At 33.1% G+C, this 25,773-nt stretch overlaps 1 protein-coding gene across 4 annotated transcripts in view; it reads right to left on the reverse strand.

The window, feature by feature from the left end:
* The window catches only part of Crppa (CDP-L-ribitol pyrophosphorylase A), a 302,194-nt gene that overhangs the window by 122,268 nt on the left and 154,153 nt on the right, over window positions 1-25,773 (reverse strand). For 3 of the 4 annotated variants that reach the window (XM_076863146.2, XM_076863121.2, XM_076863130.2), the window contains one exon: window positions 8,224-8,355. The exons of the other annotated variant lie outside the window; for it this stretch is intronic. In XM_076863146.2, the coding sequence (XP_076719261.2) occupies window positions 8,224-8,355 (132 nt within the window). The remainder of the gene's footprint in view (window positions 1-8,223; window positions 8,356-25,773) is intronic. 4 annotated transcript variants of the gene reach the window in all.

The following is a 25,773-nucleotide window of genomic DNA, read 5'->3' on the forward strand; positions in this document are numbered from 1 at the left end:
TATTTCCTTACCAGTTGTTAAAGGTGATTAATGAGATGGAAGAAAAACTAATAAACTTCACCATTTTCTATATATAAACCTATATGCCAAATATTACTCATTTCTCTGACTCTTGGTAGAAAATATACCTCTTTATTTCTATTGTGATCATAATCAGAAATGCTGATAGGATTCTCATAGACAATGAATGTGGGTTCTGATGATACAAGCTATTATTTTTTCTAAGTTCTAACTGCTTGGGGCAGAAATTGGGAATTCGAGTAAAACTAATTACTACCATCTCTCCATTGCATTCCTGGAAAATGGTCCCTGGACAGATAGCTCCTTCTTTTGAAAATTACTTACTTTTGATCTAAGTAACAAATAGCCAATTTGTTTCAATAGGCTCCATGTATTTCAAAGTAATTAGACATTGTTATTGGCTTAGGACACCAGATCCTTTTGTTGTTATTTTTTGTTTCCAGTGGCACTCAGAATTAAATGCAGGGGCAATGTATCACTGAATTACAACCCACCCAACCCTAGCCCTTTTTTAAATTTTTAAGATAAAGTTTTCACTAAATTAGAGGTTGGCCTTGAAATTGTGATCCTCTTGCCTCCTTGGACTTCAGAGTAGTTGGGATTACAGGCTAGAGCGTCAAACCTTAAAAATTATTTTGGCTTCACATTTTAACTATCTGGTTTCACTTCCTACCCCAGTTGACACTTTCAAGTCCTCTAGACTGCATGTAATGTTCTTTACTAGGTTCAGTTAAACACTGCAATTTTAGAGTTCTTTATACAGCTGCTTCTGTGGTTTGGATAGTGTTCCATAAAATGAAAATAAACAGAAAATACAGCTCCTTCATTCAAATGGTGTTTAAGGAAAGTCTACATAATGTAGACTATCTACCTGTGCAAGTAATACAGATACAACACAATTTATTTCGAAGAACTGAAATAATGCCACAAACATTAGAAAACCGTTTTCCAGAGACTACCCAATTTCTTCTTTTACCCTATTCTTTATACCTATTTTTTTCCTATTTCATTACTCAAAATACCAGAAATTGGACAAAGACTGAAATTACACCATAACTATTTTTTCCATTTATATTATTAGTAAAACAGGATTTGTATTGGACAGTTTATAGGAAATCAGATGAGTCCCAATTAAGTTTCTCAATTTGATTTCACAAGTCTTCCCTAAAGATCACTAGCAGGTTTCCAGCTGTCAGTCATCAGCACCTTTTCATTTCTAGTTCTCTTGCCGTACTATAGGGACTGCTTCCTGAAAATGTTTTCCCATGCCTTTGAGACAAAGCTAATGAATTCTGTTTTTAAAGAAATACATCTCAACTGTCTCAAAGGTGCCAGCACCATTTTTTTAGCAATTATTTTTTAATACTGGCTGCACTAAACTGAACTGAAATAGATACTTATAAATATATGCACCTTCCATTAACATAATGCTCTAATTGTAATATAAAGGAGAACATAGTCAAAACCATTCCTTATGACATAGGGTAAGAAAATGATATCTCATAAAAGAAAAAATTAAGGGATGTTAGTTTTTTAAAAACTTATTTTACTATTATTGAGATATCTCAGCTTTTTATGTTTTACTAATTTTTCATCCTGTCTCTTGAAAGAAGTTCCAACATCCTTGATACACATTTAATACCACTTTCATTGCTTCACCAGTGTTTGTTCAATAGTGAAATACTGTTACTAAGTATGACTAGGTAGACAAAACGGGCAGTCTATAACTAATTTAAGATAATGCATTTAATTTTTTCTCTTCATACAGTTTTTCTGAATTCTGGGCTTTTCTCACAGCTTATAAAAAGTTTTCAGGATACTATAATTGTATATAAAGTACTACAGACCTCAAGGGGACCTCCCCTGACACCATAGAAGCAATAGAGTATCTGGTTGGAAAGGGGAGTGACTATTACCCTCCCCATTCTCAACTTCTCTGATAGCTATTGTCGGCCCAGCTTTATTAAATAAAGTTGTCTATTAAATAAAGCTGTTAATTTATCTCAAAAATTTGACAGAACATAAGTTTTATAATCTAATCACATTGAGTATTTTAAAACGAGTGCCCTTGTAATCTTAAATGTGTCATGATGAAACCTGTCATGTTCCAGGCTGTTATATTCAAGCCGACTAATATTTGTGCCCATTGATGCTCAGTTCAGTGTGAAGTTCACAAGAGGCACTGGGCCATCAAATAAGCAAGATGAGTGGACTTAAAATGAATGCAAACATTAAAAAGCAAATTGATGCTGACAAATTTTAAGTTGAACCATATAAAGTTAAGATATAGAATGTGATGACTTTGAAAACTATATAAGCTTACCTTATTTAAAATTAAAATATTTTTAATTGTCACTGATATGTTTGATTTAAGGTTGGTATGTAAAGAGTCAGGGTTATTTAATAATTTAGTAGAGAAAGAAAAATTTAAGTGACTTGAGAATGGCTACAAATTTGAAAATCAAGAACTTAAAATTATGGTTGAAAATGCCTACTACAATACGCTAGTCATAGTTTTTCACTCATTAATTTTCCTTTCTCAATTAAAAAACAGAATTAGAATAAGTGATACAATTGTATTCATGTGGTTGATATGAATCTAACCCATTAAAAACAATTGTACCAATAATGTAAAAGCAAGTTTCCATTTTTGGTTTTCCACCATTCTGTTGTACCCTCTCTATCTATTACCCCTCTACTCACATGTCAAGGGGGGAAAAATCACACCTTTACACATATGTGCTTGGGTATGTGTACAAGCATAGATAAACAAGCTGTGTGCTTTTCATATTTACACATTTCTAGTCCAATTTATCAACACCTTAATTCACTTAGAGGTAGGTAGCAAGGAATATAATACTTGGTCTACAATATTAACACTCCATTATTATTGTGGTAGGCAGCATCTGATATGGCTCCCAGTGATCCCCACCACTATGTATTCATGCCCTTGTGCAACATCTTCTCCCGAGCAAGGGTGGAACTCAAGAGATTTGCTTCTGATGAACAGAAACCAGCAAAGGTGATAGTTGTCACTTGATAATTATTACTTTACAGAAAAGTGGGACTTCAGTCTTACTGGTTCTCTTCCCTGCTTGCTAGGCTTTTAAAGACACTATGCAGTGGATCCCATGGCAAGGAACAGAGGTAGGCCACCAAGCTCATGAAACTATAAAGAACTGAGGTGTTAACCCACATGGAAATGAATCCTGCTAATAGACAGGTGAGTGAGCTGGAAAGAGGACTGTTCCCAGGAGAATCCTGGAATGACTGTAGCCTTGAGATAGATACCCAAAGCAGAAGAGAAACAGAGAGACTATGAAATAATGAATGATGTTCTTTGAAGCCATCAAATACTGGTTATACAGTGATAAAGAATACATGGCTAAAAGAATTAGTTCCTTAAGAACTTTTCATAGTAGTACCTCCTCAGAAGGAATTTGTCTTTATTTTTATAATAAAGTTTCTTCTTTTATCAAAAACTGAAAAGATATGTAACAAAAAATTGTGCCTTAATATTGCATTTCATTTATACATAAGTAAAATAATGTATTGTCAGCCCTTAATGAGTCAACCAAGTGAGCTGAACAAACTCCCTAAAAACAATTTTGTTTCTCAAATTCAGACAATTTTGAAGACATTATATTTTATGACTTTCACATTTTCCGAAATGATTAACTCTGAAGGCCAAAACACTACTGAAAGTGAAAAATATTTATTCTCATAAACATTTCCACATCAAGAAAAAAAAAGCCTGCTTTACTCTGAGCATGGTATTCTGGGTTTCTGTAAACAGATTTGGTATTGCATGTTTGGTGTGCATGCCATATGATTCAGCGCCATGGAAAGCATCATGTGTTTAGTAAATAATTCCAAGTTGAATTCCAAGTAATTGCTTGCGGAAGAAACAGTCTCATTTCCCCAAGATTAGCATAATTTTTAAAAAGGTTTTTTTTTTTCCTATTTAATAGCATTTATCCATATGGTCTACAATGATCATGCACACTTCATATATCCTATGCAGAGAAGACACAGAGCAAATGTATTATTTTAGGTAGACTGATATTGTACCTTACAAATTCAGTATTTGAGCCCAAAGATACCTTACAGCAGTCGGACTTGTCCATATTATAGTTCTTAAAGTTTTATTATGAGTTTACTTGTGGTTAATTACAAGGAAAAATTCAGACAAAAGAAAAGGATGATTATATTTAACCCAAGTAGAGTGGTCTGTTATACTCTGTGATACAAAGCCATCTTATAGAGTTTCATCTAATGCAATACTATTACGAAAAAAAAAAAAAGAAAGAAAAAGAAAAAAGCCTTCGTGTATATTCAGCTTTGGACTTTTATACAATGATTCTTAAATCTTTTACAAATAATTACTAAAAATAAACTTATGGAAAAGCTTTGATAAATTTCTTCCTTTTTTGAATGCCCTCCTTATCTGTAGTTGTAGGAACGAAAAAAGTGGAATTCTGGAGCAGGGAGAGGGTGGTAGAGCAGGATCACCTGACCTCTCTGACCTTGGTTTCTTCAGTTGGGCCATTAGGTGCAGACCTTCCTGATGTTCCCATCCTAAGATGCTACGCCAAAAGGAATCTTAAGTCCTATTCCCTACTATATGAAACCCAACAGAGAACAGCTCGGTGGGAAGAAAGGAGAAAGAGAATATGAGTATAGTAAACGTCTGCACTCATGTTTAATATTTTCCTCAACCTTTCCTGGGTGAATCTTCAAACTCCCCTTTGTAGTCTTGCACATTATTTTTCTAATGATGTCCGCAAACAAAAATCCCTTTCTGAACTTTACTAAAAGTAATGAATAATTTATTTCTGAAAGAAAGAAAGAAAATACAGGTGAATGTTTTTGGCTACATATGGAAAAGAAAGAAAAACCAGACACACGTTCCAGTGACAACATGTTAGAGTGAGAGACACACTAAGTGTTACCTGGCATAGCCAGCATGTCACCCAGGTTTCCACCTTCTCATATGACACAAATTTCAAGTTATAATAGATGCATTTCACAAACAGATAATCTGGGACCTTAGAAAATGTACATAGTTAATCATGTTACATGATTTTTCAATTTAGAAAGAAATAAACACTAATTTGGTAGAATAAACCATCAGTTACAAGATGGTTATAGAAAACTCTTTAACCTTGAGCCTGTGTAGTTCTCTCTCTAAATCCCCAAGTATGTAAAATGCACATATTAAGTAAAAAACTACTACAGGAGCTTCTAAATTTTATAGACTTTAAAATTTTTGGTTGTCAGAGAACTTCATATGTAACAACTTATTGAAACATATATACTTGTAAATAGTTTCACAAAAATTCACTATAAAAATATTTTAGACCTCAATAAGTCTGTAAATTCTAAGCTACTGGCCTGAAATACGCATGCCAGAAATATATCTCACTGCCATATCATCAAAAAATTTCAGATAATTAGGATATGTTTCCCCAATATAATTTTATATCACATACCTCAATGACCTACATGGCAAAGTTGGATTAAAAATGAAAGAAAAGTAATATTTTGTTCATAGATTTTAATACTTAGAAAGAGATTAAGATCTTTTATACATATTAAACTATAAAATCTCATTTACATTATCCACAGTTGTGTTTATGTGATTATGGAAGAGTGATATGACCATTTAAAATTATCCAACAAATTGTGAGGAAAAGTTCACAGTGTTTTACAGTTACTAATACTCTACTTTAGACTATAAGTTTCAAATCTTTAATTCATTTACAATAATTTTGGTAAAAGTTAATCAGTGCTTTACTACATAGACACAACTAAGGAATCAAGTATATTTAACAATTTAGCAAATCATCTCTATGATCTCAAAAAATGCACACATCTGGGATATATTTGGAGTTCAGCAAAACATTTAGCTGTTTCTTATTATATAATTAAAAGAAAATAAAGTAACTGATGAAAGATTATGATTAGATGGATTTGTCACTGAATTACCAAAAAGTCATTAATAACTGGTCACGCACAACACTGTAGAATATTTGTAGATATTAGAAAAGGAATTCATTCTTAACATTTTCTGAATCAGATTTTTCCTAAAACTACACAAGAAATATAGACATCTAATTTATAAATTATATAAAATAGAAAATTATGCTATATTATGAATCCTAATGATATGAAAAAACTGAAGCAATGAAACAAAACTAATGAGCTTAAATTCACCAAACACAGCATGTCCTACACATAAGTGTAAATGAAGCCTGTGCAAACACAAATGGGAAGCAGCCACAGCAGGTGCTAAGTGATTATAAAGAAAAGCTTACCTAATCCTATTTAACTATAAACACTATATAAATCAGCATTATAAAGGTACAGTCAAAAAAAACAAAAAAAAGTCAGAGACCATCTACCTACATTATCAGAAATATCACATATGGAAAACAGGCTTTCCTTAAACAAGAGAAACCATGTGTTAAACTCTTACTTCACAGTCAAATTGATATATATTCCCTTCCAAAGAGTTGTTAACACATGGAAAATCTATCCAATGAAGCAGCACTTGATGTTATGTCTTAGAAAAAACTAATAAAAAATCTAGACAGGCTCCTCTGATAAGAGAATCAAAGGGATATACAGTAACAATGTAGGAAAATAAAAATGGTAATCATAGAGAAGGATTAGATTTAGGGATTAAAGCCTAATGTATGAACACTAGGAAAAGTTCCACCTCACACCACCATGGAAAGCACAAACCAACACTGTTAAAATTGTGGATTTTTTTTAAATGCACAGTGAATACAAGTTCTGCCTAATGTACATTATATATACATAGTGCTGGCAGAATGACTGTCAATTAGGCACTCAGCAATGGAAATACTGAATTACCCAAGTGGAAAAATTCATACAGGATGTAAGTTGGTCCAGAAGACAGTGACCTCTGCTTATGATATGTGGCAAGAAGTGTTTCCCAAAGTTGGATCTAGGGAATAGTATTCTCATGAGCTGTTCATGATTATACAGTTATAGGAGCAAATAAAAAACAGTATATCCCTTTCCTCCAATTTGAAGATGTGAAACACTTATCAGTACATCTTGGATTTGTGCAAAACACTTCATTTAAAAAGTATGTTTAACTCTATGTATTGATGTTTATCAAACTTTTTTAACTGTAACTCTTTCAATGGTATATATAATCTTGAAAGCTTACTTTCATTATTACTTAAGCACTGACAGTCAATATTTGTCATTCAAATTATGATAAGGTATGGTAATTAACTAGAGAAAAATACATTTGTTATTACTATGTTTATAAGCAGCAAGTTGAACTTTGGATAGGGAAAAGGGAAGGGAGGAGAAACACGAGGGTATAGGGTTTGGAAAAATGGTGGAATGAGATGGACATCATTACCCTAAGTACATGTATGAAGACTCAAATGGTGTGACTCTACTTTGTGTACAACCAGAGGATGAAAAATTGTGCTTTAAACGTGTACTATGAATTGAAATGCATTCTGCTGATGTGTATAAGAATGAATAAATTAATTTTAAAAAATAATGAAAGTAAGCAATACCATGAGCCTCATAGAATTGCTAGTTAAATACAGGAAAGCAATTAAAAATTTAAATTCCAACTTTGGAACATACTGACAAAACATTGTTCATCTAAAGTTCAACTTTGGGAATTTTCTCTGTTTAGTTGCTAAATCTGACAATCCTGCTGGGCATGGTGGCACACACTTTAATGCCAGCAGCTCAGGAGGCTGAGGCAAGAGCACTGCAAGTTCAATGCCAGCCCCGGCAACTTAGCAAGGCCGTAAGCAACTTAGTGAAACCCTATCTCAAACTAAAAAATAAAAAATAAAGAAGGATAGAAATGGGGCTTAGTGTTGAACTGCCCCTGGCTTAAATCCCCAATACCAAAAATTTAATAAAAAGGAAAAAAAATTAATCTGACAATACTATGTGGGCTACCTAGTATGATATATTGACCAATGTACATCATAATTTTTATTTTTGAAACATACAATTTTTAATTTCTCTTCCAGTACCAAAAAGTTGTTATTATAGCACATTAGTAGGTTAGTAATCTCACAATTTTAATTTCCCTTATTATAACTATTTGCTTTCAACAAAATAAGTTTCTGACTTATTTTCTTAAAATTATAGTCCACAAAACATACATTTAGGTGATATCTACATTTTACCTACCTGTGAGTAATTTATGAGAAGACCATATAATAAAATTTTTCTTTTTTTCATTTTCTTTGCAAATTCCCTAATCCACATTAGGCTTTCCATTTTCTGACTGGGAGACACTAATTTAAAATCAAGAAAATGTACCTGTAAAATATAATAGACAACAAAATATCATTTTCTTCAAATTTCCTCTTGAAAAATTAAAGCTTATAGTATAATTATAATATCCTAATGACTGTTATTAATTTATGTTAATTTCTAGTTTCTTCAGGCCAGAAAATTTAAAATACCATGGATCCTCTTTTATATACACAGTAAATATTACTAATACAATAATGAGAAAATGCTAACATTCTATTTCAGCCTTTATCAGTAAAATATATGTGATTTCAATAACTCAAACTTAATACATAATTTGTAAATAGACTACATATTTTTAGCATGCATATTAAGAAATTAACAAAATAAATGAAATTCAAGGGAAATAATTATCTAATTATGTAAATAAAGATTATTTTTAAAAAGTAAATTGTAATGGGCATCTTGAACACATAATTATGCATTTTCCATAGGAAACTCCAGAGGCTTTATTTTTAATAAAAAAAAAATGATTTTTAAGCAGCATGAAGTCTTCTTAAAAATATTCAAATTACCATTGTGTCTTGAAGCATTATTTTTCATTTAAACTTTAAGGATCTCAGAGAGATCATCAGTTCAACACGTTATCAAGATTGTTTCTTATGAAAGACAAGGGATCAAAATCATAATTTGTAAGAAATAACTTAAAATGTGTATGGAATGAACATTAGTAAGTATGTATACTTTTTCAAGAACAAATCAATATCTCAAAAACAGCAACTTGTCCAATCACATGCATTTATTGACTGGAAGTATTTTGGAACATGTCCCATTCACACTTATATACTTTTCCTTCCTCTCAACGCTTCCACATGCAAACACACTCCATGGAAAACACACATTATGTCCTTGCTTTTAACACATGGAATGAGTTTTCCCCATGACACCACATTTGCTTTTCCATAGAAAAGTACTTCTACAAATTTCTGTGGGTGCACTAGGGATTGAGCCTAGAGCCTCAGGCTTGCTAAGCATGTCCTTGACCACTAAACTACACTGCCAGCCTCCATAATATCCATTTTTAAAAAGAATTATGATGACCATGAATGATATCTTTGATAAATTTGATAGATATTCAATAACTATTTCCTGGAACTCTTCATTAAACAAAGTTAATTGAAAACATACACATAATAGCTACTTCTTCCTGAAATCTAACATGACAGATAAATTACTGTCAATTAAGATAAATATATAATACATAAAAGCTAAAAAACACTTCATCCATAACGAACCCAAAAGAAAAGCAGTTTTGTTTTGTTTTGTTTTCCAGTGGTGGTGGGGGGGGGTGTTATGAACAGAAAGAAGGTTTTTCTGTCTTCTTAACAGCAAAAGACTAGATAATAGGACCTTGTGACCTTGAGGTCACCTCCTACCTCTGTTTCTCTAGAAACTCATAAAGGTAGAATTTCAGCTACTTAACGAGACAACATTGTTTATGGTAAAAATAACTCTTGTCTGGTGAACCACAACCAGACTGGAAGAACTGTGAATGAACTCTAAATACCAGAACCCACTGTAGGTGTAGTTTAGATTATAAACAGGTATTTGGGACCTAGACCCTCAATACCCATAAGCTATTGCACGAGATGTTAGTTTCTCTTGGTAGATAAAGGCTTCTATCAGGATGTCTCACACACCACCTTCTGAGATCTCCTCCCCTCAACCTTGAACTGCCAAGAAGTGCCCCAGACTGAGGAGGTAAGATACCCATCTGTACACCTTATTTTTTTTCCTGTCCTATATTCTTTTACATAGTTGAATAAACAACTATCAGAAAGTCTGCTTGTTATGAATTTGAAAGTATTGGGCACAATCAAAATTACTGGCAGTAGGCTTAAAAACAAAAGCAGACTAATTTACCAAACAAGACAATTCAGAAACTATAATCATGCTAAAAACCTGAAACCAGAGAAATGATGGTGTAAATTCCTCCCCTTAGCCAATATTGTCAGATAGTATATATTGCAACATAGAATAAGCTGGATTAAAGAATACCCTGCTGTCTGTTGTTAAAAGCCTCAAAGAACACCAGGCATGCTGGCTCATGCTTGTAATCCCAGTAGCTCAAGAGGCTGAGGCAGGAGCCTCATATGTTCAAAGTCAGTCTCAGCAACTCAGATAGGCCCTAAGTAACTCAGTGAGACCTGACCCTGTCTCTAAAAAAAATACAAAATAGGACCGAGGGTGTGGCTCAGTGGTCGAGTGCCCTCGAGTTCAATCCCTGGTACCACTGTCCTCAAATTAAAAAAAAAAAAAAAGAAAAAAAAAGCCTCAAAGAACTATTTAACCTTAAAGCTACAAAGCTATTTTTATTATTTAAATACAAGGAAATGCTACCATGTTCTTTATAGTCTATATGAATGTATTGCCTTGGAATTTTGCAATGTACAACCCAGTCAACCTCACTGTTGGTGCACATAGGTAAGTAAATATTTCTTGTTTAATACAAGTTTTCCAACAAATTTTGAGTTTTGAATTGTCTCAAAGTAGGGGGAGAGAGTTTGTGGGAAAATACCTTGAGAAATAGAATACACAAAACTGTTTTAATTTGCAATTATGGCCTCCATAGATATTTAAAATGCACACAAATAACAAAAATGCTGGCAATATTAATTGCATAAGGGATGATGGACACAATGCAACTGGGAACCAAGTTTTTCACAGTGAACCTGTCATGGAGGCTAGCATGGGAGGAAGTGTATCTCCCAGGAGCTAAGGCATCTCTCTCCAAGGTCAGGTCATGGAGCAGGTACAGCTTTGAAGTTTTCCTACAGGCTTCTTCTTCTAGTGAGTCAATCAAATAGAGAGGGTTTTGCCACCAATTCTATTACTATTTTTCTGACTGCTCTCATCTGGGAAATTTGCCGTTGAGCTGATACCCATCCCACATGGACCTACCTCCCACATTTACCAATCACATAGAAGTTAATTTTTCATACAGAAACCCATGCCATAGCAGAAACATCCAGGTTAAAATGAAGAGCATAATACAATAGTTTCTGGAGTTCCTACACTCTTATGAAATGTCTGAAGAGGGACTAGGAAGTTTTCATTTCGAAACAGCATACTCTAGTTCCTTAAAAGAAACAAGTTCCTGTCATTTGAAGATATCATTAGACCAGTGCTGTTCTCCACAGATGGAAGAATTAAAGAAATAGTATACAAAAGTAAATTTTAGGATAGCTATTTATACATCTAACCACCTTACTATGTTGTCCCATTGAACAAACTACTTGAACTATAGAAAACTGAACAAAGGGAAAATAATACAGGTCCCAATTGTGAATATTTCTACAAGCTAAGCACTGTAGTTGATACAACTAACTCTTAACAATATACAAGTATAGACCCTGACCTCAGGAAATGTATAATCAGGCAAACAAAATTCAAGTGTGAAGAACAACATATCTCCAAATTCTCTTTCACCAGCTGCAAAGACCTGATGACATCATGAGAAAACAAAGGCGATCTTCAGCAGGTGTTTTTCCTGATACCGTAAATCTTAAAACACACAATAGTTCACACAGTGCTACTAATGTTCAACCTCTAAAATACATCAACCACTTATGAGTTACAGGAAAAGAAATTCAGTTGGCACAAAACCAATTTTAATTTTTAAAAATCAGGAAGGTTTATGCAACCACATCAGAGAGTTATAAAATGATTGTGGTAAATGAGGAGCAATGTTTTTGCCTTAACAAAACAAACACACAGTCTAGACAGGTTCACATCCACTGAGATGGAGCAGAACTTTTCCTCTGTGTTGAGTTCTACAGATGAAGGAGATACAAATTTTTAATCACTTTTTGAACTATTTGGTAATTCACATGGAAGTTACAAGAAAACAGTTTTTCCTACTTTGCATGACCCTTTTAGCAGTTCTTTTTCATGCATATTCATAAAAGATAAGGATACCTCTTTCTACCCTTCAAAAAAGAATCTCTAATTTCATTTGAATAATAGGTAACAAATTTACTCGAAAACAAATTTACTCAAATGGAAAATTTCTCAAACATTCCCACATGGATCACTTCATACTTGGTGGGTGGGGAAGATTTCTGGCTTTCAGGATTTGGAAAAACCTCCTCTGTATGTCCTGTGTCTTTACATTTAGTTCTGCATATGCTTTAGATTTGTCTGGCAACCTTTTAATATATTCCTGATCCCAGATGAATTTCAATTAATTTTTTACATTTTAAAATGTGATTTTCATTTGTCTGAGGTCAGATATGTTAATTAAAAAATTACAAATAAACACTGAGCACAATATTCCTTAAAACTCCACATTTAACACTTCTTTTTCCAGAGTCCCTGTTCAAAGGAAGGCCAGAGAAGTAAGTCAAGATTTGTGGTTTTAAGAGGAAATAGATTCTGTTTATTTTACTAAGAAGAAAGTCAATTTTTGGAGCTTAAGTACATACCCAAATAATGCATTGCTTAATGCCCACCAAAGTGGAAGGATGGATGATCAAAACGAAAGTTCTGGTAATTATCAAATAAATGACTTAGGAACAATCAGTAGATAGAACAGAGAGATTCTCTGAATTCACACACTACATACTGCAAAATTATCTACATATGTGTATAGAAAAGTAAATTGGATGAATTAAGCTCAGCATGTTCAAAACATGGCTTTTCAAAAGAAGTATGAGGGAAATATAATAACTGATGAAACTTGCCAATTAGCAACCAAATCAAAGGAATAGTTTATATAAAGTATTGGAAAAAATTTTAGAAAAACTTTCATCTGGTTTCAACTATTTATAAATAGTTTGGATTCTATTAATGAAAATTACTTTAATTTAATGAACTGTACTATATGAGTAAAAAGAACAAGTATATAATATTGAACCATTTCACTAACGAACAAGTTTAAATCAATGCCATCATGAAAATCAACTCATAATTTTAATGAATAGAAACGAATTAAGTTAAAAGCTATCATAGAAACTAAGGGAAATTTTTTTTCCAAATATTTATTTTTTAGTTACAGGTAGACACAATATCTTTAGTTTTTTATTTTACGTGGTGCTGAGGATCAAACCCTCATGCACACTAGGCATGTGCTCTACCTCTGAGCCACAGCCCAGCTCAGAGAAAATGTTTTTAACACCTCATTATAAACCTTGACAAAATAAAATACCATCAATACTAATAGGTTGAGAAAAAATGGCTTTTATCAAAAGACAGTAAATAAGAAAAATAGCAGCTCACCTGAAAACATTAACCAGGCAAGCTGGGGGCATGTAGCTCAGTAGTGGAGCATTTGCCCAGCATGTGTAAAGCCCTGGGTTAGACCCCAGCACCTCAAAAATGGACAAACCTTAACCATACAAAAAATTTAAATTCTCTTGATTTAAATAGTTAAAAAGCAAATGTTTTATAGCATCAATAAAAATGTTATATTTTAGTACACATTTCTTTAAGAGATAATTACCTGGAAGTTTAACAAAACCAGAACTTAACACTTTAGTCAAGATATTATTTTAAAAGTCATAAAATAAAGCCAGGTGTGGTGGTGAATTCTTGTAATCCCAGAAACTCAGCAGTCTGAGGCAGGAGGCTCTCAAGTTTGAGGCCAGCATCAGCAAATTAGCAAGGCCCTAAGTCAGTCATAAAATGAAACTTTTCAATTGTTTTTCAAAGGTGGTTTCCGTTTCCCCTAGTAAAACTTTATCATTGATGTATAATTATCTTAATATAATATCTTAACCTCTATACCATCTTGAACAAATTTTAGAATCAAAAGTAAAGTGGTCTCAATTATTAATATTAAGCATTGGTTGGTTTGGATATTTAATAAATACCATTTTTTTCTTTGAGGAAACCATCAGAGAAAGTAAGTCACCAAAGTGAGAAACTAAAAAGTGAGTCTTTAAAACTTTTTAGTTTACTATACCATCTTTATACAAATGCTCCTCCACTTCTAATAATGTTATATTCTTATGTACCCACTATAAGTTGAAAATGTCTATGTTGAAAATGCATTTAAAAACCTAAACTATGAAGCAACTTATCTCAGCAACAAAAAACAATGTAAAATATCAGCTGTTTACCTTTGTGACTATATGGTTGAGTGGCGGCTGCAGCTTGCTAACACTGTCCAACGTTGCAAGAGTCTCTCACACATGAATCACTAGCCAGGAAGAGTGTAAATTTCAAAAACTAAAGAATGGTTTCTACGAAATGTATATCACTTTCCTACAATTGTGAACTCAAAAAACCTCAAGGTGAACCATCTTAATTCAGGACTGTCTGTATATTTTACTGAATTGTCAAAAATTTCATTTTACTTAAAATTCATTAAGTGTCAACTGTTTTCTGAAGTTTACCTAGATCAGCATTGCATAATTTTTTTTGAAAGAATATTTTTGGACTTTACAAAAAGGCCTTGTGATTTAAGCCAGCCACTGCAAAGTCCACTGTAATACCTTGAATTTATAAGGATCAATTCTGATATATGTACTTAGTCTACTGATTTTAATGTGTATGTAATTAATGGGTTTCAAAGGAAAAATAATTTTGAAAGAGAAGATATCTGAATTACATGGGGGAAGGGTGTTCAAGGACATGACCAAGATGCTAAAATGCAGGTATGTACTCTCTCTCTCTCTCTCTCTCTCTCTCTCTCTCTCTCTCTATATATATATATATATATATATATATATATATATATATATATATGCCATACTAAAATAGCCTCCACAAACTCATTATTTGCCCGTTCTTCGCTATAGCAATAATTATTTAATAATTTCAGTAAACAGTTGCTTAATCTCAGAAACTGATGATTATTTCAATCTTTAAAAAAATTTTAGAACTTGTTATGTGAACCAATCTATCCTGTAAAATGTCACATGTGTATTGAGGAATTTATATTCTTCAGATGTAGGCATGTTCTGTGTATGGCTGTTATATTCATTTGTGATAGGAAAGTTTAAAGCTGGTGCTTCCTTGCAGATTTTGTATGATTTGTCCATTGTTGAAGGTGACATGTTGCAGTCCATATTACCATATCATAATGTATTTCTCCCTTCAGATCTATTTACTGTATATATTTGTGTGCTCTAGTGTTGGTTACATATATGTGAACAAATGTTACATAGTCCTGCCAAATTAACTCCTTCATTTATAACGGATCTTTTGTCTTTTACTTTTTGAGTTAAAGTCCGTTTTATCCAACACAGGTATAGCTATATCCTGGTCTCGTTCAGTTTCCATCTGCATGGAATACATTTTCCTATCCCTTCATTTTTCAGTCTATGTCTTTATACATGTAGGGAGTCTCTCATAGATGGTACAGAACTTGGGCATTTTAAAATTCATTTTTATTGGAGTTGTTCATATTTTAATGTAAACGTGTGTGCATACACATGTATACATATATAATACATATATACAGTGATTTCAAATGTGTAGCTCATATACACCCTTTAAGAAACATTTATATGGAAAAATATGCAAAATAATAAAGGAAGAAAAAGTAAGACAAAGAGTGGGAAAACCCAGGATTCTGGTGAAAGGAAACTTAATTACTTAAGATGGACTCAGCTACAAATAACAGAAAGCACCTACCTCAGCTAGCTTGAACAATAAAGAAAATTTATTATTTCAAAAATCAGAAGATCCTGGTTAGGGATATCAATCCGTTAGCTCAATTTTGTCACCAAAAACTCAAGTTCTTTTCACCTTCCTACAATGCCTGCTTCTGAAAGACTCCTCTCAATATAAAAATGTTGTTCAATTCAGACATCGCATTTAACCAGGAACAAATTCAGTAGAGAAAGAAAAATGTAAATTGACAAATTCTGTTGGTACACATTAGAAGCAAAAATTAGGAAGCCCTGTGAATTAAACTGATATTGTTATGAGAACCAATCTATCCTGGAAAATGTCACATGTGTAGTCAGGAATGTGTATTCTTCGGATGCAGGAATGTTCTGTGTATGGCTGTTATATTCATTATTTAAATTCTATGATTGAGACCATCATGATGAGTAAGATATAAAGGCACATACCTTTACTGTCAACAAGAGAGACAGAAATTAAGGGAAAGAATAATCTAAGGAGGAAGACCATAATTTAAATGTGAAACAAACTGAAACACAGCCCAAATCTGAGGACTTAATGAAAGGGTATGACTGATTCTCAACAAGAAATCCAAAACTCTGATCAGGTAATTTAGAAAGATATTTGAATTGCCCAATAGTTATTTTAGATACATAATAGACAAACTAATTACCCAACTTTTGTCATTCCTATAATTTGAGATAGTTTTTATATAGAGCATTTATTAATAAAAAAAATCATCCTAAAAGCAAATATTCCAAGGTTTCAAAGTAGGTCTGTACATATTTTTAAATAGGTCTCAAAATTATTTGATCTTTATGTACACATATAGACTGTCTAATTTCTATGAGATAACTGACTCAAGTTTGATTTTCTGAAAACTTTAAAGGTTTTTTTTTGTTGTTTTTTTTAACTTAAACAGGTATTTTCTCCTAGTTCAAGGGGATAGAAGTTCATGAGTTCAGTTTCCCCTGAGGCCTTTGTGTCCTTACAGATATCTGCCTTTGCTATGTCCTCATAAAATCTTTACTTTGTATATCTGTATCCACATTTCTTCTTCTAAATTGCATACACGTGGGATTAGGGTATCCCCAAGTGACCACATTTTTGATGCATCTTTATTTTTTATTGACTTAGTAATCACACAATTTATGGGGTACAGTGAGATTTTTGCACATAATTGGCATATGTTTCACCTCAGTTATGCATCATTACTTTGGGTTAGGAAAATTCAAAATCTTCACTAGCTCTTTCAAAATATTCAATTAGTTGTTATCAACCAGTTATGTTGTTATATAGATTAGAATTTATTCTTCCTGTCCAACTTCGCCCATATACCTGTTAATCGTCCTATTTCCATCTTCCCCTATCCTATACCTTTTCCATACTCTAGTACCTTCTGATTGAAGAATTTAATCATCTATTTCTATTCAAGATAAAAAAGGATTTACTGCTGAAATTTTATCATTTTCTAGTTGTCTTATAAGTCCTTCCTTTCTTGCTGCCTTTCTTTGTGGCTAACTGAATCTCTCTAATAGCATATTTTGATTACTTTTTATTTTTTGTGCATCTACTCTAAGTTTTTGCTTTGTGGCTACCATGAGGCTATCATAAATCATCTTTTAACAGATTATTTTAAACTGCTGACAATTTAAATTTGATCACAATTAAAAATTATGCTTTAAAAATTTGAATTTTTGATGTCATAATTCACATCCTTTTGTATTGCACATCCCTTATTATATAGGGTTAGTGTTGACTTTCAACTTTCTTTCCAAAGATAAGTGATGTACACACCACCCTTAGATTATAAGAGTATTGTAAATGTATATACTTACTTCTATCAGTGAGTTTGTACTTTCAGATTTTTGTTGTTGTTCATTAGCATTTTTCCTTTGAGCTTAAGGAATTTCCTTTCCTACCTCTTGAAGACAGGCCTCCAGCTTGCGTGTGCCTGGAAAATCTTTATTTCTGAAGGACAGTTTTGCTGGGTAGAGTATTCTTGGCTAGCAAAGTTCCTCCCCTGCTCATCACTTTGAATGTATCAACCTTTTGCTTCCTGGCCTAAAAGTTTTTACTCAGAGGTTCTGTGTACTATATTGAAACTCCCCTACATGTTATTTACCATTTTTTTCCTTGTGCAGTTTCCAGGATCCTGTATTTGACAGTTTAATTATAATATCTCTTGAGGTTAGTCACTTTTGGATTGAATATGACTAGAGGTTTTTTTTTTTTTTTTTTTTTTTTTTTTTAAATCTTCCTCCTCCTGGACATTTCTCTTTGTGTGTGGAAAGTTTTCTGCTATTATTTCTTTAAATAAACTATATAACCCTTGTTATGATTTAGATCTGGCATGTTCCTAAAAAAGCTCACATATTGAAAGCACAGTTCCTAAAACAGTCTCAGGATGGAACTTTTGGCAGAGATTGGATCATAAGAGCTCCAAACTCATTAGGGGACAAATCCATTGGTAGCTGAATGGACCATTTCAAGGAAAGACTCACTGGAGGAAGTAGGTCACTTCAAGGATGTGCTGGAAATGCTTATCTTTCCACTTACACTCCCACCACCCCTACCCTGCTTCTCACCTGCCATTAACTGAGAAGTTTTTCTCCACTATGCCCTTCTGCCATGATGTGTCTGCAATGGAGTCAGTGAACCAGGGACTGAGACCTCAGAAACCATGAGCAAAAAAAGCTTTTCCTCCTCTAAAGTGTCCTTGTCAGGTATTTTCATCACAGCAGTAAAAAGTTGACTAACACACCCTTTATCTTTCTCTTTTTTTAAACACTCCTCTTTTGATGTCATCCCATAAATCCCATAATCTTTATTCTTTTGAATTGTTTCTCTAATTTTCTTGAAGTTCACTGAGCTGCTTTCTAACCATTATTTTGAGTTCTTCTCAGGAAATTCATACATCTCCATTTCTTTAGGTTACATTACTGGCATCTTATTTTTACCATAAAATGATGACACATATTCCAAGTTGTTCTTGATCCTTGTGGTTCTGCATCTATATCTGTATACTTAAGAAAGTAGACACTTCCATGGATTCCAGCCTTCACATTCTGTCTTTGGGAATGTTTTGTGGTAGACATAGCACTAGAACTCAATACAATTGTCAGAGGTGCTGAAGTTTGCCTGCTATGAAGCTTGTCAAGAGCCTTTTGCAACTGCTGTTAGCCCAGCAGTGATATAGGCTGGAGATGCAAGACAAAGTTCTGGGCTTAATTTGTTTTCTTTACACCAATTTCTCTGTCCTGTGCTGCCTGGGCTTTGAGGGCAGTGTGATATGGGTAATATAAACTGTCCTTCCCACTGGTTTCAAAATATCTTTTTTTACTACTGTGCTACAATCAGCTATTGTGACCTCTCACTAGTTCTATTAATTTTCACAAAGTTACATTTGTGAATAGATAGTTGTATAAAGTGATATTTCGGTGGGGAGACAACTGCCAAGAGTCTTACTGCGTCATCTTTTTCTGCTCCTCCAGAACATTTCATGATTGCAAAAGGGCTAATGAATAGCACCTATCTAAAACAAAGTTTATATAATATCATTACTACTCATAAATTCCACTAAGTTTGCCATGAACTTTGTGTCTGTAATACACAAAAACTTCCATTTCTGCATACATGTTATCATTTAAATTCCTGCTATAAAAAAATTAGATCTAGAATATGTAAAATTGGAGTGTCAAGTAAAAATAACTGAGTTTTTTATTTAACTGTAAAATGTTTTCTGAAAGTATGGATGAAAATTGAATTTGTGTAAATAAAAAAACTCAAAATTGAGATGAACAGTTTCTATATCTGTTCAAGTCAGAGTGATAGGGACCAAAGTTAACAAATGGTCTTATACTAAATACACTAATTAGTCCTGCCTAAAAATCATAAAGTATCTAGAATGAATCAAAGAGTTTCCAATTAACTGAAGGCTAGAACAAAGATTTTTAAAAAATATAGTAATACAAAATTATCAACATTCAAAAAGGAAAAATTTACAATGTTAGCAACTAAACAAATAAATTTAAAAAAAACATGAAAAGCAATAGAAAAATGACTTCTTATAAGAAAAAAATCAATCATCAAAAATTCACAAAGGGGACTGGGGCTGGAGCTCAGTGACAGAGCACTTGCCTAGCATATTCGAGGCACTGGGTTTGATCCTCAGCACCACATAATAAATAAAGGTATTTTAAAAAAAAGTATCTAAAAAAAAAACTCACACAGGTATTAGAATAATAAAGGACCTTAAAACAATTTTAACTGTGTTCCAGTTGCTCAAAAATCTATAGGAAAGATAAAATATATAAAAAGTTACAAAACTGAACACAAAGAGATTTGTAAGAGTAAATCTAACTTCTGCCAGTGAAAACTACATCTGAGATTCAAAAGAAAAAAACTAAAAGAATTAACCAAATGGAATTAACTAAAGGGATTATGCACTTCAAGAAAGGAGATTAAGAGAATTTAAAGACCTAGCAACAGAAACTATTCAAAAAAAAAAAAAAGACAAAGAGATATTTTAAAATTGTGCAAATCAATAGATCATTAATGAATATGGATCAACTTCAAACAACTGATATATAGGTCAGTGAAGTTTCCAATAAAGTAGAAACGAAAAACTGAAAAAATGCTGAAATTTTTCCAATTGGATTAAAATTGAAAATCCATTTATTACCACACCTTAAACATGCACAGACAAAACAATTACCAGACATAGGAAGAAAAAGGAAATTATAACCCACAGCAAGGAGATATATATACCACTTGACTCTGACCCAGAATAGGGATGGTAAAATTACAAAGCAATAATATTAAAACTTTTATAACTGAATACCATATATTAAGAAGTTACATATAGAAACACAGAAAGTACTTAAACTAAATTCTACAGATGAAACTCCAATGCTTAAATTGAAAACAAAAAAAGAAACACTTTTTTTTTTTAAATTCCAGTCTGTCCATATCTGTACACATAAAATGGTATAATGGATTACCATGATAGCACATGTTCACTGAACACAATTTAAATAGCCAAGGAGAAAAAAGAAATATCTGTTTGGCAGAAGCTTTCATCATAGTATAAGAATATGTTGAGCAACAATAAGTGAAAGAATAATATACTGTGTGGATATATTATCCTAACATTCATTATAATTGTGAAGGTAACTTTGATTTTATACTTATGATAGGACATACACACAATATTCGATTTCCAGAGTTGTGGATACGCTTACTTGAACAAGATAATCAGATTGCAAGAAATAACCATTAATATTATTATGGGCCAGGCTACATGGGCAATGACCAAATAGACTCCATTTTGCCCTGAGACTTCACGTCATGTAAAAACTGCTTCTCCCATGTGAAAGCCCCACCTCTGTACCCATCAATAGTTGCTTAGCATAGCATGTTTGGAAACACAAAATGGCAAATCTTATACAGTGTAAATTTGTTCTCTTTGGTTCCCATTTTTCTTGGACAATGTACCCTGTCAGAGATCGATTGTCTAGGTGTTAGTAACCATTCTTTAACTTGTACTCAACTACAGATGTTTTGACCCTTTCCCCTTCTGCTTATGATTTTAGATCTCATGACATTTGTTTATGGCTTTGAATCATAGAACATCCACTTATGATTAATATGATTTTGTACTATTAAAGGTGTACTGAAACCCAGGAGGTAGTCAAAGGATATAGACTTGCAGCCTGCCCGTTGGCCAATAAGCTGGTGGATCCAGACCGCCAACTAGTGACTAAAGGTTCCGTCTCCTGCTCGGCTCTAAGATCAACTGAGTTATTTACTGCAATCACTCCATAACAATAACTTAATACTAAATTTAATACTAAATATATATATATATATATATATATATATATATATATATATATACACACACATATACATAACAGATCAATTTACTGCATGACACAAAGCACAGAAATAAACAAAAAAATTTAACTATTACACATAATTTTTATAGTAAATGTTGCACTTATAAGCTAAAAGATTAAATTAGAGTTCATTAATTCAACTTTTTGTTTGCTTAATATAGTAACAGTACATTTAGAGTTTATTTTGGAAAAAATGAAAAAGGACACCTCTAAAAAAATGAATACCACTCCCTAAATTCAATCATGATTTAGAAATGAAAGGGATATTTTTCTAAATGCCATAATAAAATTTTTAAACTAAATTATCTTTAAAAATATGAAGAATATAAAAATCAAGATGGCAAAATTCATACTTTAAATTTATACACAGTATGGCCTAAAAATTCAGGTAGAATTAGAAATACTTATTATCCTTAATATGAAGTAGTAGGCATTCTAGATTCTATTCCTGGCATCCCTTAGTTTCCTAAGGTCTCCATTATAATTTTGACATCACACAACCATGGCCCTTTTGAAACTGCTTATAGGAATTGCAATTCTGCCACCTTTCTTTGAAAACTTGGAGGAAGCCTCTATAACCTCGTAATTCTTGCATTTTGGATATCTGTAAATCCAGCATCTTGTGTAAGATACCAAGGCAGCCACTGGATTCAGTTGTATCAGGGTCCACTTAAATCACAGCTGTAGAGGCGTCTAAATGCGTAGACTGCTTAACATGAGGAAATGAATCCTGAGAAAATAATGCTCTGGACAGCCCTGTGTGAGTGGGGTATTCAGGGCACTCTTCTGGAATAAAATTCTTTAAACAACTTATATTTCTATACTTTTTAGCCTGCAATGCTTGGGGTCTTGATGATTCTTGAGATGACTTCAAGGCATCTTTTCTATTGTCATAACTCGAAGTACTTGGCTTTGCTATAATTGTGTTTATCTCTTTAGCAGCCACACCCTCGTGTACAGCACCTTTAAACTTGCCCCATTTCTGGCCAAACTTAATTTTTCACATCTTTCTGTACTCTTTTTGCTGTAGTTTCTCACTGAAAACGCATAAAAGCAGCTAAAAATACTTAAGCCACTGCCTGAATGCTCTGCTACCTTAAAATTTCCTCTACCAGAGAAAAGTAGTCCATTGCTTTTAAACTCAGCTCCCCACAAAGTCTCAGGGCATGCACATAATGCCCTTGATTTCTTGATCAAGGTGTAAAAAGGATAGTATTGAGTACAATTCCCAAAAAAGTTCACATTTCCATCTGAAACTTTATGAGCACTGCCTTAACTGGATTTGTATCACTATTGTAATTTTACATTACCTCACCAAAATTGCCCATTGAGCTATACTTATAGCATTCCACTTTCTCTAACCTGCCGTCCAAACCTTTCCAAACTCTTCCCATGAATCATTTTCAAAGACTTCTGAACCACATTATAGGCATAGTCACAGCAGCAACCAGCTTCTCAGCACCAATTTTCTGTGTAAGTCTATTTTCCATCAGGATGACAAAATACAGGGAAAAAGGTTTAATTGGGATCCTGGTAAAAGAGATTTTAGCCCATAACTGGTTGGTTCCTGTGCTTCTGGTACTTTGGCAAAGCAATACCTCATGGCAGAAGCAAGTGTTAGAGGAAGCCGATTTTCTCATGATAACAAGGAGGCAAAAGATAGGAGGGGGCTCTACCTAAATATCCCCTTGGAGGGCACTCCACTAACGATGTAATTTCCTCCAGCTATACCCTACCTTTTAAAAAGTTCCTGTCACCTCCCAGCAGAGTCTGGGGAACAAGCCTTTACACAGGTTTTTGTGGGACATTTCAGGTCCAAAAGATAGCACATATTGTGTATGGCTGTTTTAGCACTGTAACAAAAGAGGTGGACAGTTGCAACAAAGAATGTGTGCAAAGCCTAAAATATTTACTAACTGGCCTTTGACAGGAAAACTTTACTGATCCTAATATAAAGAAGTTATTTCAATTCAGGCAAAGAAAGGACTTGAGTTTCCTCTTATAAAAAGAGTATTGATTTTTAAGATCCTTTTATTTCTGATAATACATTTTTCTGTTACTCAAAAAAGGCAATTATTCACATTACTCAAATATTTTGTGGTAAAGTAAAATGAACACTAGGCTTATTTTTGAATGGAGGATGAGGCCGTTTATGATAATCAACTCTTAGAATTTCCTTGAGGATTAAATGGGAACATTTGTTTTAAAAAGAAAAGAATGATGATTCATTTTTTAAAGCATTCAAGAAGTATGTTATGACTAATACTGACAGAGTTACATTAATAATATACATTATCAGGCTGCATTTGTTAGGAGGGTTCTGAAAATTATAAATGTGGGGAGATGTTTCAGTACTTCCAAATGCTAAGAACAAGAAACAAGATCATCATTGGATTCTCACTAGTTGAGCAAACTGGGAATTCAATTATCATCAACACATTCTTATAAAATAATTTTTCATAATTCTAGCTAAGTAGATTATAGAAGCAGAAATGATACCCAGAAAAGACTTGCAGGTAATTTTATTCAGTCCTGTCATTCCAAAATAAGAGTTCTCCAATAGTGATGCTAGACTATCTTAACAACTTGCTACATTCTCCCTTAGCAAGTACCAGAAAATCAAGTATTCCATCATTTATGTGGAGTAAGTCTAACCTTCAGGATCCCCTAAAATAAAACCTCTTATGTCTGGAGAATTGAATCACACTATACATTTCAAAGTCTCACATGTGAACTTGTTGCAAACAGCATTCAAGCCTAAGCATGTTTGGATCAAGAAGCTCTTGGCACCAATTCTATCACCTTTCTATACTTTCAATAAAAGATCTGTTCAGGCTTCCCAGAAAACTGCAAAACTAATCCATTTTTAGGTGGCTACATATTTTTTTATCCTAAGGGAACAACACTTATGTTTAGTAATATTCTTACCATCTTTCTCTCTACTAATGATTCAATCCATGGACAAGGGTTTTTTCTGTTGTAATTTTCAAAATATAAAGCATCACTACAGAAAAATTTCATAAAAACATGAACAATCATAAAGACATACTGTAAGACTTCAAAAAGTTGTAATATAAGAATATATTTTTGAATTGAGCCCGCACTTGGAATTCAGTATTCAAATAATATTAAAATTCATTTATTAAAGAAGTCATATAAACACCTAATTTTCCTTTCCAAGTAAGTTTTAGGACAAGAGGACCAATAAATAAACACACACACACACACCTCTTGACCAAAATCTTCCCAGTTATAATCTGCCAACAAATTTGAGACATCTTTCCATTTAACTTTCAGAAACACAAAAAGAGTCTTCTCTAATGTTCCCTCTCTGTATTAATCATTATGACCAAAATATCTGACACACACAACCTGGAGAAGAAGAAGTTTGTTTGGGCTCATGGTCAGCTGGTTCCTTTGCTCTGGGTTTGAGATGAGGCAGAATATAATTGCAAAAGGAATTGGAAAAGTAAAATTAATCAGCTCACAGCAGTCAGAAAAGAGGCAGATAAAGAGGAGGGTGAAGAGAAAAAGATAAAAAGGGAGTAAGGGGTCAGAGACAAGATATAGTTATCAAGGGCATGACATCAGTGGTCTTTCTCCGCTGTGACCTACCAGCCATGATCCTACCACCTTCAAGTAGTCCACTCAGCTATCAATGGATTGATCCACTGATGAGGTCAGAGCCCTAATGATCCAATCACTTCCCAAAAACCCCAACTCTGTACACTTCTGCATTGGGAATCAAGTCTTCAACACATGAGCTTTTAGACAACATTCCATATCCAAATTATATAATACTATCTTACTATAATTTACCTATTTCAAGATACATAAAAATAGAATAGACTATCTTAACAACTTAACATCCTCTCTCCCATCTAATCATGTAATAATTCTTGGTTCTTGATTTCTTAAATTCATCTTTATTCCCTATCTGACCAGTCCTACT

Source organism: Callospermophilus lateralis, chromosome 1 (assembly GCF_048772815.1).
Source record: "Callospermophilus lateralis isolate mCalLat2 chromosome 1, mCalLat2.hap1, whole genome shotgun sequence".
NCBI lineage: Eukaryota > Metazoa > Chordata > Mammalia > Rodentia > Sciuridae > Callospermophilus > Callospermophilus lateralis.